Here is a 17,806-nt window from a genome sequence, read left to right as displayed (position 1 = left end):
AATCCAACGGACTGTGTTGGTTATTTTTTGCGCAAAAATGCGAGAAAAAATATAATTATTTTTTAAAATAAATCAATGGAGTCCGTCAGTTTTTTATAAAAAAACCGACCGACTCCGTCGGTTTTTAGAGCGAAAAAATAGTATTAATTAAATCAATGTAAGTATATGAACAAAGAATATCAGTGGTCTAGTGGTAAAGCCTTTTAATGCCAAGGAACATACCCGGGTTCTATTCCAAGTTCCTACATTTCATTCTTTAATTAAAAAAAAAAAAAAAATCGACGGGAGTCTGTCGGTTTTTTTTTTTTTTTTTTTTTACAAAATCGATGGACTCCATCGGGTTTAACCGACGCAGTTCGTCAGTTACGAAAAGCGAGAGAGAACTTGAGGAAAAAAATTGAGGTTAAAGAATGAACTTGAGGGAAAAGAAGCGGGGAGAGAGAGAGACAGGTTTGAGGACTGGTTTAACATTAATCTCGCGGAGGTTTATGAGTTTGTACGCTGTTTATATAAAAAATAGACGGAGACCAAATTTGATAAGTTTTTGAATAGTTAAAAGACTAAAACCGGTAAATATATAGTTAAGAGACCATTTTAGACCTAATCCCATACATAATCACATAGATAAGGGACTATTTATGGCCTTTTGTCGGCCAATCATTCCTCAGCAGCCAAGAACATCACCCTTTTGCTCTTTGCCTTTCAAAAGCAGATGCAATCACTGAGAATTCTCTCAGTAATGAAGAGACCAATAATCATTCCTTCAACCCCATCAACTCCACCATCACCACAAACAACTCTCCATTCCAAGACAACAACTTTTAAATCACTTTCTTCCAAGAAACCAAGAAATATTCTAACAAATCCTACCCCAACAACAACAACAACAACAGAACAAGAACCAATATGGATACCCTTAAACTTATCAAGCTCAGAACTTTACTTACCCCTCACTTTCCCAACAGGCCAAACATTCAGGTGGAAACAAACAGGACCCACACAGTACACTGGTGTTGTTGGTAGGTCCCATTTGGTCTCACTAAAACAGCTTGACAATGGTGATGTTGGGTACCATTTTTATTGCACTAGGGACAATTGTGATGCTAGTGATGCACTTCTTGATTTTCTCAATGTGGGTATTTCTTTAAATGAAGTTTGGGAGGGGTTTAAGGCTAATGATACAAGGTTTGCTGAATTGGCTATCCATTTAAGGGGTGCTAGAGTACTTAGACAAGATCCTCTTGAGTGTCTTGTTCAGTTTATTTGCTCATCTAATAATAATATTAAGAGAATTACTATGATGGTTGATTTTATTTCATCATTGGGGAATTATTTGGGAGATGTTGGAGGTTTCAAGTTTTATGAGTTCCCTTCACTTGAAAGGCTGGCAATGGTTTCTGAACAAGACCTAAGAGCTGCTGGTTTTGGCTACAGGTATGCCCATAACATATCATGTCATAGTTTATCGTATTGTTTTGATGAACACAATGTTTGTATAGATTGTATCATTTCTCGTCGTTGCTTAATGCCACACACCAGCAATCTGAAGCAATATTATAAAGAAACGTAGGATATGGGGTAGAGTTATTATAAACAAGGTAGGCTAAAGGATAAAATAGGATTATTAGATAATAAGCGAAGGCAATATGAGAAAAAAACAGGTAACGACGCGAACACACCAAATCGATCGTTACATAAAATGAGACTTTTTATCTTTACATAAGGATGGATTTAACAATACGAAACAATAACATTTTAGTAACAATCAAAATAACCATTACATAATACAATACAATAGGTAATAACCATCCAAACAAGCTGTTAATTCACGTGTCCTTTGATATGAATAGGTCCTTGTGTCTTTCGTTTGAGAATGCACAAAAATTATATATATAGAAGAGGTGTTGCTGGTATATGGAATTTCAGTGAATTGATGGGCTTTATCTCAATAGAAATTGATGTGACAAAGTCTTTCTGAAATCCATCAAATCCCATTAACTTTCCTTTTTCCCTCTGTTTTTGTTTTGAATTCCCGCTAAAAAGGTGCATGTATTTCAGATACTTAGATTCTAGTGGCTGTGAAATGCTATTTGGCAATAATTAACTCTGCTTGGTTAGCAATTTGAGGATGAATGATTTCCGAAATGTGTTAAAATGGTATCAAGTGACAGATGATGCTATAAATCCTATATCTTCAACTTTTGGGTTGTTTCATCTTTTCTTTTTCGTTGCATTTTCACTTAGGGCAATTTTGACAGGAACTTTGAATATTTTTTGTAGATGAGAACACTTTCAACTTTCTAGTCATAGTTGAACTGATGTCAAGTTGTAGTTGCATTTAATAACTCACTCCATAACACTTACAGGGCCAAATATATAGTTGGTACCGTGGAAGCACTGAAATCAAAGCCTGGTGGAGGTACGGAGTGGCTTGCTGCACTTCGTAAAGTAGATCTTCCTGAGGCCATTGCTTCGCTTTGCTCTCTACCTGGTGTTGGTCCTAAGGTGGCAGCATGTATTGCTCTCTTCTCTCTAGATCAGCACCATGCTATTCCTGTTGATACTCATGTGTGGAAGGTTAGCTTTCAACGGCTTTATATTTTCTTGTTGTTTAAGAGATCACAACATCTTCTGACATATGCATTTTCCTTTGATTACATACAAGATATGAGATATGTTCTCTCTCTTCTATAAACATTTCGAATTAAGATAAACCTAAAGAAGATTATTGTTATAGTTGTAGTAGTTGTTGTTGTTCCTTTCTTGTTTGATATGTTCTAGGACCTCTATTTTGTTATGAAAAGAGTATGTAGATGGGTCTAATGAGCTTTTTCTAAAAAAAGGGGGACTGAAGAAACAACGGGGAGAGTTGAAATCTATCGATTTTTTTTAGCAGACATGTTGGTGTGAATAATTATTTATGGATGAAGGGTTGTGCATCTTGGTTGTGCATCTTTTGGAACTTTCACTTCGGCATAGAAATTCTCTTTCCTAGATGTTATGCTCCTCTTTTCTTTTATATTTATTCCCCTGCCTACTCTGGGTGCATCCTCTTTTCCATTATTATTGTGAGGCATAATATAATTAAGTAATTAAATGTGTGTCCTCTCTAACAACTTAAGTTTTTAGCTGAGATGATCACACATTTTAACATGGTATTAGAGCTAGAACCATCGTTCCTTCTTGTTGTATTTCTCAATGTTGGGTGGGTCCCCATCATCCACGCTCTAGTTGTCCAGTCCTGGACCTGTGGGGGTGTGGGTTTGGGGGGTTGGGGGTGGTCAGGGGTTAAGTCCCACATTGGTTGAGCAAATGGGTTATGGTCTCCTTATATGGTCTTTCACAATCCTCCCTTTATAGCTGGCTTTTGGATTTGAGTTAGGTCCAAGGTCTATTTATTCACATGGTATCAAAGCAGGCAGAGATCCTGAGTTCAAATCTCACTGTCACCTAGAAAGCAAAAAATATTCCATGTGTTTGGCCAATGAAGATGAATTAGGCCCACACTTGAAAGGGCGTGTTATGAGACATAATATAATTAAGTAATTAAAACTTTGCTCTCTCTAACAGCTTAAGCTTTTAGATGAGATGGTCACACACTTCAACAATTAAGCTGCTATTTCTCCATAAGAAACTTTTTCCTATACCAATCAAACAAAGCAGAAATAGGCTTCACAATAGTCACAGTTTAGCAGTTGATTAAGTATCCGTTATTTTTTTTTTTTTTTTTGTTGCTAAGACAGTCTTACCGAGTACTAAGTTCGCTTCACGTAAGGCAAATAGGAGCCTGCATATTAATAGTTTCTAGCCTTTGTTTTCTTCCTAAATATACACCAGCTTTTTGGTGAATGTCCTTGAAAATTTCCACTTGTTTTGGGAAAAGAGTTAAGCTTTACTGTCTGTCGAAATGCCAGAATCTTGAGGAAGCAAATGGTTTTTGGGGATGCTTTTCCCCTGAAATAGCCTGTTCGGTTACTAATGAAAAGGGAAAATATAAGAGTCCTGCTCCGTGCCGCTGAATATGAGATGAATAAAGTTTAGAAACCGAGTAGTCTTCTTCTACAATAGAATAGGTACACATAGTTTAGTACTAGAGCTTGTGGCACAGTTCATGCATGCGTGTACTTCAGAATTCAGATTGTAGACTGTGACTGCCCGTATGGTGCTTCTCTTGCTAAATTTTAGAAGGCAATCAAGATGTTACTTCAAGTCTGTTACTAACTAAGAGAGGTGGATGTTACCCCATAAGACTAATTAGTTGTATTTTACGTTTTAGTTCCTTTGAAATGAAGCCCACAACTTATGAACCTCATCTGTTTATTACACTTCTCGGTTTAAAAACACTGGATGCTGGAAAGAAAGGAACAACAAGTGTTCTGAAGCTAAAGCCCACTCATTCCAACAGATTAAGTTTAACTGTATACTTTTGTTTTCATTTTTGTGTAAGAAGGAATTTGTAAATGATGCAAACCCATACTTAGCCTCTTAGAATCCCTATAAGATTGCAAAGGGGTTGTACTTTTGCTTTTTGATCACCTGTAATTACTTCAGCATCTCTTTAGTGCTGCTTTTATAATACAATTACCTTTCTCCACCAAAACATGTGAACATGCGGCTCTCTTTGCTCTTTCCAGTTACTTAAATTTCAGAAAATATACTTCTGTTCATATCTGTTAATATCATTCAACATTTCTTCTTGATCTTTTGCTAGATCGCGACCAGGTACCTCCTCCCTGAACTGGCAGGAACCAGTCTTACGCCTAAACTTCACAATCGTGTGGCAGATGCTTTTGTGAGGACATATGGAAAATATGCTGGTTGGGCTCAAACTCTGCTTTTCATTGCGGAACTACCTTCACAGAAAGCACTCTTGAATTCTACGGAAGAGAAGTCTCCTAATCCCAAAAAAAGAAAACTGGGTTGGATCACAGAGGTCCTTAAAGAATGATATGCTGTGCTGGTGTTTTCATGCTTGAAGTTAGATTTAGTCTACGTGCAGAGCTGATGAAGACTGTTCTTTCTAGTTCTCACCATTTGAGGTATGAAAAACATCTCACAAGATTTTCCGTCTAAAATTGCTGAGATTTTCGGTTTTGTGGTGTGAAAGTTGAAAAGAATGTATATTGCTAGAAAGTGATTCTAATTATCTTCTTTCCTAGCACCTGTTGCTTCTTGAGGTTTTTTGGCAATATCATGCCTAAATTAATTAGTTAATAATTCCTTTGCAGGCATGACAAAATGCATCTAGCTGGCGAGAATTTTACATGAAGTCTCTGTGCCATAATTATTTGATTGGTGGCGACTTACAGCCTAAATTTTGTAAGTTGGGTCTTTGTTATTGTCCTCCGTTAGTTCCAATTTGAACGTTGAGGCCGCTAAAGTCTCACATATTTCAAATGTGTAGGACTTCCTTCTGTAAGAATGTATTAATTTGCATTAACATGTCGTGTGTTAAATTGATTAAAGGCTTCAATTTGTATTGTGATTAGATCCATTTTCTCCCACCTTCCTTGTCATTGTTCTCTTGGAAATTTATAGGACAGATAGACCGTCGATAAAATGCCCGATTGATTTCGAAACCATAGCCTTCACTTGCTCTGTTCTTATCATTAAACAAATACGGGAAACATAGGCAGTAAAAGACGTGAAAATTGGAGGTTGAAAATTTCAATTGGGAGTTGGAACCTTTTCATCTATGCAATTAAACTTCAAATTGGTGATAATATCAATGTGCCTGCAATTGAATGAATGAATGACCTGTGTGAAAAATATAGTTCTGTACTTCTACATTCCTATGATTTTGAACATTTATATATAAATAACGTCTGAGCTTCACCCAAACAAAAAATGGTCAGCATTGTTCTTTTATCCTCACAGAGCATCAATTGGCAGAGTCTTATGGACACCTTATTATGTGGATCTCCCAAAGTTTTTATGAGTGAGGGATGGTGAGTCTCTTCATCCCTAGACAAGCCTGGAAAAGTTATATTGAAAAATGTAAATAAAGCGAAACGATAGGACAATAACCAACTTGATATGATACACTTGATACAATGATAATTTTGATGTACATGCTTTTGTTTGATTGGCATATAGTTGAATTTGGAACAAGTACACATCCTAGATCTTAATATTTGACCTATCACAGTGAAAACTGAAAAGTGCTTGCAAATTTGTGGGAAAAAAGTGCAAATCCTACTAGAATTCATTAAATTTGGTCTTTCAATTTCTTTTTATGTATATACTTTCATTAATTGAGTCTAACGATGTTAAAGCAAACGCTGATTAAGCTAAAACTAGTAGTAGTCAATCTGTATGTGTATCCATGGTTGATAGACACAAATTACAATATCAACAGAACCTTTAAAAAGAAACATGCAAATCAGGAAAAGATTAGTTTTTATAAACTGGGTGCAAATAGTGTTGATAGATTCTTGTATTTTAGTTAGTACAGATAAGATATGTAAAAGACATAGTGTCTATCTTCCTGTGGTGTTAATTTCAGCCAATTTGAATCTTGAAATTGTGGCCTTGTGACCTATCATGGAATTTACTTTTGAAGAAATTCTATATATGGTGTTCATCGACTTCTTTCATCAATTATCATATTTTAGTCAACTTGTTATTCCTTCATATCTTGAAAATTTCTTTGTTCAGATATAATTCGTGGAGGTAATAACTTGGTATAAAAATGAGGAAGAGTGGTTTACCTTCTCAACGACGACTTTGTGACTGAAATAGTATCTACGGTGATGTCAAGAGGATTGCCAGTTTCCTCTTCGAATAAGACTAATAAGTTGTCCCCTTGTTGCAGAAATGATCTTGGAATATTGTACCTGAAAATGAACAATTTTAGTCATTAGTTACTAAATATAAACAGAATGAACTTTCGTGGATAAACAAGAGTGCATGAGATCTTTAAGCGAAGAGGGTTATTAAGTAGATAAGAGATAAGATCGACTGGTTCTAATGTGGCCATTATTCTTACCAAAGAACTATATTCAGTATAAAAATGTTTGTATAAGTATCAATCTGAATTAGTGTGTCCTTAACATACCAAGTTTGTGATGGAATGCCTGCAAGCGTTCGAAATGAAACCCAATATCGACCGATGCTTTGACCATTAACCCAAGCTTCACCTTTTCCCATGGAGCCAAGGTTTAATGCAATAGGATCATCACCCTTGGGTGCATCAAAAACTGACTGGCGAATTGCAATCAATCAATAAATCATAGGTTGAGCATAATAGCAAATATATTGGACAATAGGTAAGAGCTACATGATATAGAAAAATGTTACCCAGAAAGGATCCATAGGCTTACCTTGTACCATGTGAGGGGTTGAGAAGAGCCTAAGCTGCTCCAATTAGCACTCTTTGATCCTTCTAATGTGTAAATTTGTAACTTCTCCCCATATAATCCAACCTTAAGAAAATGTTTTATACTGATGTAAGCTTAATTATAAATTGCACTCTCTTGTCAAAGAATTATGGTTGTTAGGTTTGTTATCCTCAGCCTTAAAAAATGCTCTACTGAAGACTGAGCTGTAGCTGATAGATTAACGTGGCAGAAAACATTAAATTCCTTAAAGAGTTTTTGGTTAAATTACCAGTAGCGGTTTATACATTATATGGCATGAACAAAACATCAATTACTAAACAAACAAAAGAATTAATTAGGCTATCTATTAGCCGACAATTACCTGATAACCCCATGAGAAATCGGTGATATCTTTGGCCTCTTTGCTGTCTTGAATAATTACCGACTTTACACCGAGAGCCCTGCGTTCAAGAAATGATCCTGAATCCTGCACGTTAAAGATAAAAAACATTTTTATCTTTATTGCAAAGGTATAGGGTAAGGCTGTGTACAATAGACCCTTGTGGTCCGGCCCTTCCCCGGACCCCCCGGATAGCGGGAAAGCTTCCGTTTTTTATTTTTTTAATCTCTTGCTTCTAAATACTTCCTTCTAAAATTAGAGATCATAAATCTAAAGAAGAAGGTGCTTAAGCAAGTCAAAGCAACAGAGGAGATGAAATACGTACCGGTAAGCCAACAGTTGCACTTAGTAATGAGATTTTGTTTGTCCCTTTATTTAGAGGAACTGTGCTCTCTAATGTAAATGATGTATCTCTGAATCGTCCATGTTCTGAACCTATAAAACTCGACAGTTAGAATACTTTTAAGAGATTTTGTAAATTGATGTTTTGAGCTGCACAAAGTGTTAGACTTGTGCTTCACATAGAAGCATCACTGGTTATGACCTTTCTGGAGAAATATCATTTGGTATGGGTTCTTTTATTCTTTTTGGAAACGGAAGCATTCTTTTTTCTTCACTAGTCAAGCCAGTCTCTACATTCACAAATTCCATTTCCATAAACAAAGTGTAGAATCTGGAAATCTAATCACTTTTGTAACCAATGGTACAGCTGAAATTTCTAAAAGTTCCAAATTTGCATTGGGAAATATGGAGTTTGTGTGTGTCTGCATGTGTGTCTCTTTTTCTCATTATCATGTAGTAAAGAATAATTCGTAACAGTTAATTGTTTTCTGTATCTTGCTTGCCTTTCTTCCGTTCATTTTTTTTTTTTTCCTGATTTTCTACGAGAGAGGAGTGCGAATCAGGGGCGGGGGTGCATAATGACATCTTTACTCATGTGTAGGGCAAATAATTTTCCCCTTGTTTCCGTCGTTTTAAACTCCTAACAAACCCCAAAAATTTTAATTTGTATATTGCATCGATGATTAAATGCTTACCTACTTGTTCTCCATTCACAAAAGCGTGTAAAACATGGCCTAAGGACTTCACACTTAGTTTAGCCTGCTGTTCTGTCGAATCCTGCTGGATACTGTCATGTGGATTTCACACATATTAGTAAAAGGCAACCATCCCACGAATGCAGTTATTATTTTGTTTATATCATACTTTGCCAGTAAATTAAGCTGCAAGATATCCTTAGTCCTAGTTTAGTTTATCTAATATTATTACTTTATTCTTCTGAGTTTAGTGGTACATTTACCTGGAAGTATACCAAAGATAGTCAGATACATCCTTTGTAGTATTCATTTGCTCCAGTAATACGTCTGATCTCAGTGGAGTGGCATCGAATTGTGGAATAGCCTCTTGGAATTGTTCCCATTTCTCAGCTGAGTCAAACTTAATGGCTGGTATTGCTGTTCTTTTGTTGAATTGTGTGCTTACCTATTACAAACGAACATTGGGACAGTTTAGTGTCTTCTGTGGTTTTAAACCAAATCTTAGCTTTCCTCTAATTAAGGATAAGGAGATGATTTGGCATGTCTACATTTCTTTTCATCATAAATGGAGCTATTTGGGAGTAGATTTGAAAAGGTTAGCTTTACGTAGAATTGAAAGAAACTTTTTAAGTATGTCAGAATTTACCTTTGCCGTATTGAAGGCTACAGTCTTGCAGTCAGGTAAGATGCTTATAGATTGCCGAGGTAATTCATATGACGAATTTTGAAACTGCACTACTGCACTTTTTGAGTTATCTATGTTCACTAGAAATGCTGCACAAGCTCCAGAATCTCCACTAAATACATACGCCTGGTTTGCGTATTGGTGGTTGTTTTAGATTAATCAGTTTGGTATGTACGTGATGTTGTAGATTGAACACGATATCATGATATTTGAAATATTGAAAGAGAGAAAAATTGGACTTTGTGACGAAGGATACTTTGTGGTCTGGGTGGATTTTTACCTCTTGTTGTTCACCTAAGGACTGCATGGAAGGGAATACAGAAAGTATGGCCTCTGAGCTTAACTTCACCGCTGCATGTAACTCTTTCAGATGTCCATATTTTGGTTGTCTGATTAAACCTGTAGTAGAAATGTCAATCGGGAGCTAGTGAAAAAACTGGAAGTGTTAGTAGAATTTCTAGATTGCTTACCGTACTCGTCTAATGGAGCTTGATCATAGTAGCTGGTTATCATATATTCTGCAGCAGTCCTGCCAAAATTGGTTCCTCCATGATACTGATAATGGAGCCAGAGACCCTTGTTAGAGGATGATAAAGCTGCTTAAGTTTGATACACTGGACTTGGTAGTGAAGTATGTTGGCTCTATTTGTTGTGAGAGAAATACTTTTTCTTTTTGTGAAAACTGTTCTAGAAAAGAAATTACTGCACTTGGGATTGAATAGTATCATCAGTTGTTTGGCATGAGACAACATATTCTAGTTAGATGAAAATAAAAAAATATGTTACCATGGTGCTCTTAGAGAGTAATATGAAGAATGCTATTTTTGTTTGAGTTTTGTGGGTGTAAAATTTACCATGTAATAGTTGATAAAGGTTCCATTTTTCCTTGCAATGAAGAGAGCAACCTGATATGCAATGACTTCTGCTGATCTGATTGTTGCATTCTGACCATACACTTGATAGCTTTTAACACAAAAATGAAAATCTTTTAGCACTTCATTTGTTATATACATAAATAGAAAAGTAGAATAAAAGAAGCTTACAAGCTTGTCCAGTTCTCTGTCCAGATAGATGGTTTGTTTGGTGAATTAGGCCCTTGAAATGTTTCTCCACATTTCAACCCGTTGCATGCATTAATCTGCAGTAAACAAATTTAGCTACAGTTCCTTGAGTACTTTCTTTTTTCTTCATTCTGTCCTTGACTATCATTTTTTTTCTTCCAAATTTTATTAGTTTAGCTGTCTTTTGGGTTATAATTCTATAAAGCACGCAACTCAGAGCTTTGATTCAATAGTAAGAGTACAATGTTTGATGCGTGGATTATGCACACGTCAAAAAATTGAACATTGTCCTGGACCAAGCAAGTAGTCTAGTTTTTAACTTGAGAAGGATGAGGAGTGAGCACATTATCCATTGAGTTTTGAACCATACATGAGCTGACAGTCGAGGACTTATAAGGTATCACAAATGGTATTCTACAAAACGTCGTTATCTGTGATAGAAAGTAAGAAATTTTCTAGTAGTAACTTACAACAGGATCAGGAGCATCATCTTGCTTGCACATACACCATGGCACCCCTGTTTCAAGTCCGACTGCCATCTTTGCCGCCCATTCGACGTAAGGGGGGCCATTTTCTCCGAAAGCTTTTTCTACATTTTGATATTCATTCTCAATCTGCATGTATAATTAAAATGAGTTTAATTTCTAAACCGGCAGTATGAAATTATTTTTACACTATCAATTCATCCGTAAAGTAATTATAAGTAATAGTTTATAAAAGTAAATTTAGTAGCATGAAATTTAAAATCAATAAGAGTAAATATTTTTAGGTATAACTCTCGTTACTTGTACTTCATACTAATAGCTCCAAGTGAAGAAGTACGTATAAATATTGTTATTTTGTTCTGTTCTTTGCTGCTCATACAACTACCAAAAACCACACACGTATTCTCCGGTACTCCATACCTCACTACCAGAAAAAGAAAAAGACCAAAAATAACTCAAGAAATTGATTTACCTAGTTGTTGAATGATAATCATCTTATGTCATACCAAAAGAATGTTTCAGTATAGTGAAAGTTGAGTATAGTGAAAATTGATTCATCTTGTCATAACAAGAAAACTAACTTTTGTGCCAACAAGTTCACGAGGCCAAACCTTCGTCGAGTTAAGCAAGTTGACTCATTAAACAGATCAGTAAAAACCTACTTAAGTATTGAAAATCAAGCCCGTATAATATTTATGAAGTTAACGGTTCACCACTATGTACTCAGAATGACACAATTGATCTTCTCTACAGCCAATTAACACGTAAGAAAAAATATGGAGAATTCACCTGCGAGAGTATGATTGGACCTCCTTGTGAAGCGTATAGTCCTTCTGATTTCATTAAGTTCACTATCTTTGTTGTGAAGTTTTGCATGTAAAACTGTCAACAAGATAAAACACAATTCATTATCGCACTTGTATCTTCAAGAAAGCGAACAGTTAAGCTGTTTTCACTTTTCGAATTGTTAAATGATTCGATACGATACATGGAATGGGAGGGAGAAATTTTGAGAAGATGAAAATTACCTTGAAGGGTTCATTATTTGAGCGAAAAACAATGCCAGGGACATCATGTAACCAAAAGGGGAAACCTCTATAAAGATCAATATAGCTTAGTCAATTTTCCAAAAAGGGAGGGCCCAATAATTAAACATATACATAGGAATACACTTTGGGATTAAAGGTGCAAAAGATCATAAGTGGCAGCATGTAAAATTACCCGTAAGTCCATTCACCCTCAATATAGGGTCCAATACGAATGCAAGCATAGAGACCTTGTTTTTGAATTTGCTTCATAAATGCTACTATGTCACGCCTCCCACTGAAATCATACTGAAAATTAAATATTAATTACACTAAGAGACATTGGGTTAAACTATTGATATGAGTTCACAGTTTGCGGTCAGTTTATTAAATATGCCTGTAAGCATATACATGAGTGTTATGTACATGTACTTTGTTTTTGCTATATGAAATTCGCTTCCATTGGAAAGCATAAAATGTAGGTATAGTCTGGGAGCTAGACATATTTTCTTATCTTACATTTCGTTATTTGAAGATAGAAAATTTAAAAGTGATATATTGCAATTGTTAGGCAGTGAGAGATTTAGAATTTAGACGTTATAGGTTGTGAATTGAAAGAGTGTGTTTTAGAATGTATATCTAACTTTATTTATGTTTTCTAAGTATATATGTAAGATTGATCTCTAAGTACTAGATTCTGTCGAATTAGTGAACTTCTTGTGGGAGGATGAAATAATACCTGTCCAGGTTGGGGCTCATGAAAGTTCCAAAACACGTAGGTGTCAATCACATCTATTCCACCTTCTTTAGCTTTCGATATTAGAGATGGCCACATCTACAAGAAATAAAAAAATGGTTAGAACCCAAAAAGAAAAGCAAATTCAGAAAGCAATAAATAAATAAATATATGGGAGCCATAATAAATTCGAACGAGTCAATGACATCCAAGTAAAGTGGTAATAATAATAATTACTAATGATAATAATAATGTGCTAAAAGAATAAAGTAATCTAAGAAGAATCAAAGATATATAAACGTACAGAACAAACAAATATAAATTCCGGAGAAGTTTATCAAATATATAGTAACGCAAGTACACAATATACAATAGAACAAAATATACTAGATCCACTATTTGTACCTAGAAATTCGAGTAAATATTCAACTTTAGTCCTTGCATTATATCTTACTCGACTGAGTTCACTGCGAAATTTTCACTCTTTAACTAAATTCTTTTGTGAATAGAATGGACACATACAGCAAGTGCCAAGTGGGTTGTGATGCACATAAAGGAAGAGGAGGAAGGAGACACAATTTTATTTTATTTTTGCTTAAACGGAAAGGTGTAAAGACAAATAAATTGTTTTCGTATTAATTGGAGGTGTAAAGTAAAGAGTCACGAGTTATATCTTACTATAACTATATGAACGTGAAAAGCACTAAAAAGGGGGGAAAAGGAGGAAGAAAGAACATAGATTATAGTATGTCGCAGAATCCTCTAACATTGCACAATCTATTAATTCTTCAACATTAAATATTATACGAAATACGACACAGTAAGAATTTGGATGTAAAAGAAATTTAAAAGAATTGTAGGTAACCATTCTACGTACGTCTTGAAGATTTATGTCTTTTAGATCTGTCGCCCCGTGATTCTGATTTATTTAATTCAACAATGAACTATTGACTAGTTAAGGATTAGTTTGGGGATTCTCTAAATAAAACAATTGATGTTGTTTTATACCCAATCTGTCTCAATTTATATGATACACTTTTTTTTTAGTCTGTTCCAAAAAGAATGATACATTTCTATATTTAAAAATAACTTAATTTAAAACTTCTCCTTGTATCCTTAATGAAATGATTTACAAACACACAAATATCTAAGATTTGATTTAGACCACAAGTTTCAAAAGTTTCCTTTCTTTCTTAAATTCCTTGCCTTGTCAAATTATATTACTTTGACGTACGGAGAGATTCAAATGTAGAAAGAAATTACTTGCACTCTTTCTAATAAACTAGTAATAATAATGTAATGGAGAAGATGGTCGGGCAATAATACCGCTACGTTTAATGAGCTCTGTTACCTTAATATGGTTAATACACTAAATTATGGTGAAATTAAATTTGGTGTTTATAATTCGAACACTCACATTTTAAGGGCGAAATGGTAAAGATACAAAAACATGAAACTAACAAGTGCAATTAACCTATAGTGTAATCCAAACTATGTTTTTCCAGGAGAAAGAAAATCTAGGTAATGAGAATTTCAAGCTAGGAATAAGTAACATCTTGATTAATATACTGTTTTACAATCTAAACAAAAGAAAGTTGTTGAAACAACCTAGATAAAATATGATTTAAGATGCAACTTCCAATCTGAGTCTTAAACCTATCAAACACCGGATTTAAAAGTCCTATCGACTGGAATATCTTACTTAGAGCCCGTTTGGATTGGCTTATAAAAGTTGGCTTATAAGCTGTTTTCAGCTTTTTTGAGTGTTTGGCTGGCCAGCTTAAAGTCATTTTATGCTTAAAATAAGCTCAAAAAAATAATTGGACCCATTTGACTTAGTTTATCTAAAGCAGCTTATAAGCTGAAAACAGCTTATAAGCCAAAAAAAATAAGTTGGACTACCCCAACTTATTTTTTTCAGCTTATAAGCTGCAAACAGCTTTAAGCTGTAAGCCCATCCAAACGGGCTCTTAAGTATTACTTTAATGGTTTGGTAACCTATTTTATACTACTTATATTAATCCCACTATGCACATGGCTACAATAGAGACCTACTAATGTCTTGTTTAAAAAAGAGTGATCTGTCAGTTCTTTTTTGGTTTTATCCTCTTAATTTCTTATTAATTAATTAACTGTTGTTTTGACTTAAAGATGTCAAGAATTCCATTTTTTGTGGTAGCATATGTCCAATATAAGTACACCTATGTTACTAATTTTATAGTAGAGTTTAGTAATAATAAATATTTTTTTATATTTTTAGGTCACTTTATTTATTGTAGCATGTAATATATTTTATTTTTAAAATTTCAAATCTCACGTTTAAGGAGGCTTACCTATAAATATTATTTACGCTAGCAATGTATAGAACTTAAAACTATTATAACTACATACACATAAAATGTAAATTATATACACAAATAATATAAAGATATTTTATACGCTCAAATTGTGCAAATTAACAGATTAACTTTCCAACGGCGCGAAGTCCGCTGGAAACGTTACGATCAAATAAATTTCCGACAGTAATCGAACAAAAACTTCGTTAGAATTTCATGTTTTTTTAGTAGTGTGTTTATCAGTCAGGTTACTTATTAATATCTATCACAAAATTTACTTGTAATTACTTTATAAATATCTTGATTATTATATAAATATTATTTTATATACTATCAGCGTATATAATTTTAGCTCATACAAATATAAAACTATACTGGTATAGTAACCGAGGGGGAGAGAGAGAGAGAAAGACATACATCAGGGGTGCTTCTTGGATAATGAATAGAACCAGAAAACAACATCTTCCTTTGTCCATCTATTATCAACGACCTTCCATCATATGTCACATTGGCACCGCCGGCAGCCACCGGCACCACCACCATTACAACCATTACTGCCACCGCGACTAAACTACTCCGCCATAGCCACCACATTTCCATCGTTTCTTCACTCTTTATGAAATTAAAACCCCTTAAACAAGCTTATATTTTATGGTGTCAACAAAATACTCATTTGAAGCTTGGAAGCAAAGACTGACTGAAAGATACAAAAGAGTTAAAGAGAGAATTTAAGGAAGAGGCAATAACGTACTAGAGTGGGGATAATACATTCATGTGATTGTTAAGTACACTCAATGTATTGCCTTAACAAATGGGATACTTGCGTCCGACCCGGTTCTCATCTTTTATAGTAGTAAATGAAATTTCTCTGGTAACTTAATTGTTTTTTTAATGAAACCCACTTTACTAGAGTACTACATGTATTAAGATGCTTTACAGGAAGGAAGAAAGATAATTAGACAGGTTGTACAAAAAGACCATAATGATATTTTCCGTGGAACGCATGTGTGGGGGAAATTTCATGACCCAACTACTAGTCCTGGAGTCAAAATGATTAAGTGGTTTTTTGACTTTTAAGTTATATGCAAACGGTAATGTAAATAATGTTGTTATTTGTTATTAATACTATATTTTAAGCTGTTATATCAAATTACTTATTATTTTTAAAGCCATTAATCAATATTTATTATATAAAGTTATCTGTTGTTACTTCTAAAATTAGCCTAATTGTATAATTTTTTTAACATCATTACTATTTACATAAAACTTAATTTGTTTCTTCAAAGGCCAGAAGTTACCATGTGAAAGGACAAAATATGAACTTAACGTGTGTAAAGGACAAATTATGTACTTACTTATTCTAAGTAGTGGGGACAAAAATTCTCTCTCAAGATTTGATTAGGAGTTAGGACAAGGTAATTTTGGATAGTCAACCGCGAAATACTCACTTTGTCCCAATTTATGTTATATACTTGTTTTTAGTCTATCTCAAAGAATATCACTTTTATATTTAGAAATAATTTAACTTTAAAATTTACTTTTTACTCTTAATGAGATGGCCATACAAATTTAAAGCTTGTTTTAGACCATAAATTTAAAAAGTATTTATTTTTTTCTTAAACTGTGTGTCAAGTCAAAAGGTGTCACATAAATGGGGACGGAAGGAATAGCAGTATCTATTCCTTACATCCATTTTGAATATCGATACGAAATTAAACTATATATATCGATTAAATATTATATATATATATATATAATTTTTTAATATTCTTAACGAAGTTTTTGACTTCAAACACTATATTACTACAATATATAAGAGAGAATACCCATTTTTTGTAGTTCTCACATGATTTTTTTTATCCCTAATTAAGTTTTTATTGACTTACAAAGTCTTCATACATTTTGGTAATTTTAGGAACTTTAAGGCCTTTTTTCATACCATTAGAAGTGATGATTTCATGAAAAAAGTGATAATGGGCCCCACAAAGTACACTAATCATACAAATTATGATCTTTTTTTTATGTGAAAATATTATATTAAACTTGTTTTAAATTATATTTTTTCTTAATAATTTATTATAGACACGTAAAGAAATCATCCGATCATTCAATCTATATCTTATATAGGATTAATTATTGAATTAAAATATTGTTCTTATGATATTTTTTTTATTGATGCTATTTACTATTTATCATATGATATTTTAAATTTTTAATCATCCGATTAAACGTAAAATATATATATATATATATATATATATATATATATATATATATATATATATATATTCTCCTATAATTTAGTATTATACATGCTTGCAAGCAAACCCTCCCAGACCCCACTTTGCGAGATTTCGTTGGGTATGATGATGTTGTTGTTGTTGTTGTTACGTGCTTGCAAACATACATAATTAACAAAGATTCCACTTAAGGTAGGATTGAGTTTTAAAGTAAAAGAATAAACACTAATAACTTATATCATTGTTAAATATTTTTAAAATGTATCAGAAATATAAATTATAGTCCTTCCGTCTCAATCAAAAAATGAATTCCGAAGTACGATAGCTAATTAATCTAAATTTACGTGCATACCCTTTTAACATAAAATTTATCTAATAAATGACTATATTAAAAGAGGAACTATAAATATTTGTTCATTTATATTATGAAAATCTTTGAACAAAAATGTAGTTAAAGAAAATACAATTGAATCTCCAAACAA

The 17,806-nt window shown here is 33.7% G+C and overlaps 2 protein-coding genes across 4 annotated transcripts; one reads left to right on the top strand and one right to left on the bottom strand.

Annotated features, from left to right (window-relative positions):
• The first annotated feature begins 646 nt into the window (after positions 1–646).
• Positions 647–5,488, top strand: LOC132627140 (N-glycosylase/DNA lyase OGG1). Its single transcript, XM_060342298.1, has 4 exons — positions 647–1,434; positions 2,367–2,577; positions 4,712–5,039; positions 5,229–5,488. Exons 1-3 carry the CDS (start codon positions 713–715, stop codon positions 4,946–4,948), a joined length of 1,170 nt encoding a protein of 389 aa, XP_060198281.1. The 5' UTR covers positions 647–712; the 3' UTR covers positions 4,949–5,039; positions 5,229–5,488.
• Positions 5,489–5,658: 170 nt separating this feature from the next.
• On the bottom strand, positions 5,659–15,985 carry LOC132627139 (beta-galactosidase 16-like). 3 transcript variants are annotated; one of them, XM_060342296.1, is made up of 19 exons: positions 15,502–15,980; positions 12,752–12,847; positions 12,209–12,321; positions 12,016–12,082; positions 11,777–11,869; positions 10,973–11,116; positions 10,485–10,579; positions 10,296–10,404; positions 9,912–9,996; positions 9,722–9,840; positions 9,403–9,567; positions 9,020–9,201; positions 8,757–8,848; positions 8,045–8,154; positions 7,702–7,806; positions 7,323–7,424; positions 7,058–7,203; positions 6,711–6,836; positions 5,659–5,974 (listed from the first exon to the last, which is right to left on the bottom strand). In XM_060342296.1, the coding sequence occupies exons 1-19, from the start codon at positions 15,682–15,684 to the stop codon at positions 5,965–5,967; spliced, it is 2,142 nt and encodes a 713-aa protein (XP_060198279.1). In that variant the 5' UTR covers positions 15,685–15,980; the 3' UTR covers positions 5,659–5,964. The 3 variants fall into 3 exon arrangements, 2 of the variants coding, with proteins under 2 accessions (XP_060198279.1, XP_060198280.1); XM_060342297.1 differs by having other exon boundaries at positions 12,209–12,310; positions 15,502–15,641; XR_009577791.1 differs by lacking the exon at positions 5,659–5,974 and having other exon boundaries at positions 7,058–7,199; positions 15,502–15,985.
• Positions 15,986–17,806: the final 1,821 nt, after the last annotated feature.

This window comes from Lycium barbarum, chromosome 2, assembly GCF_019175385.1.
Source record: "Lycium barbarum isolate Lr01 chromosome 2, ASM1917538v2, whole genome shotgun sequence".
In the NCBI taxonomy this organism is placed as follows: Eukaryota; Viridiplantae; Streptophyta; class Magnoliopsida; order Solanales; family Solanaceae; genus Lycium; species Lycium barbarum.
This window is presented reverse-complemented; position numbering and strand designations above follow the sequence as displayed.

Excerpts from the sequence above, each read along its gene's own strand:
- LOC132627140 (XM_060342298.1), top strand. The coding sequence starts at position 713 with ATGCAATCACTGAGAATTCTCTCAGTAATGAAGAGACCAATAATCATT. Across the intron at positions 1,435-2,366 it reads GCTGCTGGTTTTGGCTACAG|GGCCAAATATATAGTTGGTA; the intron begins GTATGCCCATAA and ends TAACACTTACAG. Across the intron at positions 2,578-4,711 it reads TTGATACTCATGTGTGGAAG|ATCGCGACCAGGTACCTCCT; the intron begins GTTAGCTTTCAA and ends ATCTTTTGCTAG.
- LOC132627139 (XM_060342296.1), bottom strand. The coding sequence starts at position 15,684 with ATGGAAATGTGGTGGCTATGGCGGAGTAGTTTAGTCGCGGTGGCAGTA. Across the intron at positions 9,997-10,295 it reads CCTTTATCAACTATTACATG|TATCATGGAGGAACCAATTT; the intron begins GTAAATTTTACA and ends CTCCATTATCAG. Across the intron at positions 7,807-8,044 it reads GTGCAACTGTTGGCTTACCG|GATTCAGGATCATTTCTTGA; the intron begins GTACGTATTTCA and ends TTTAACGTGCAG.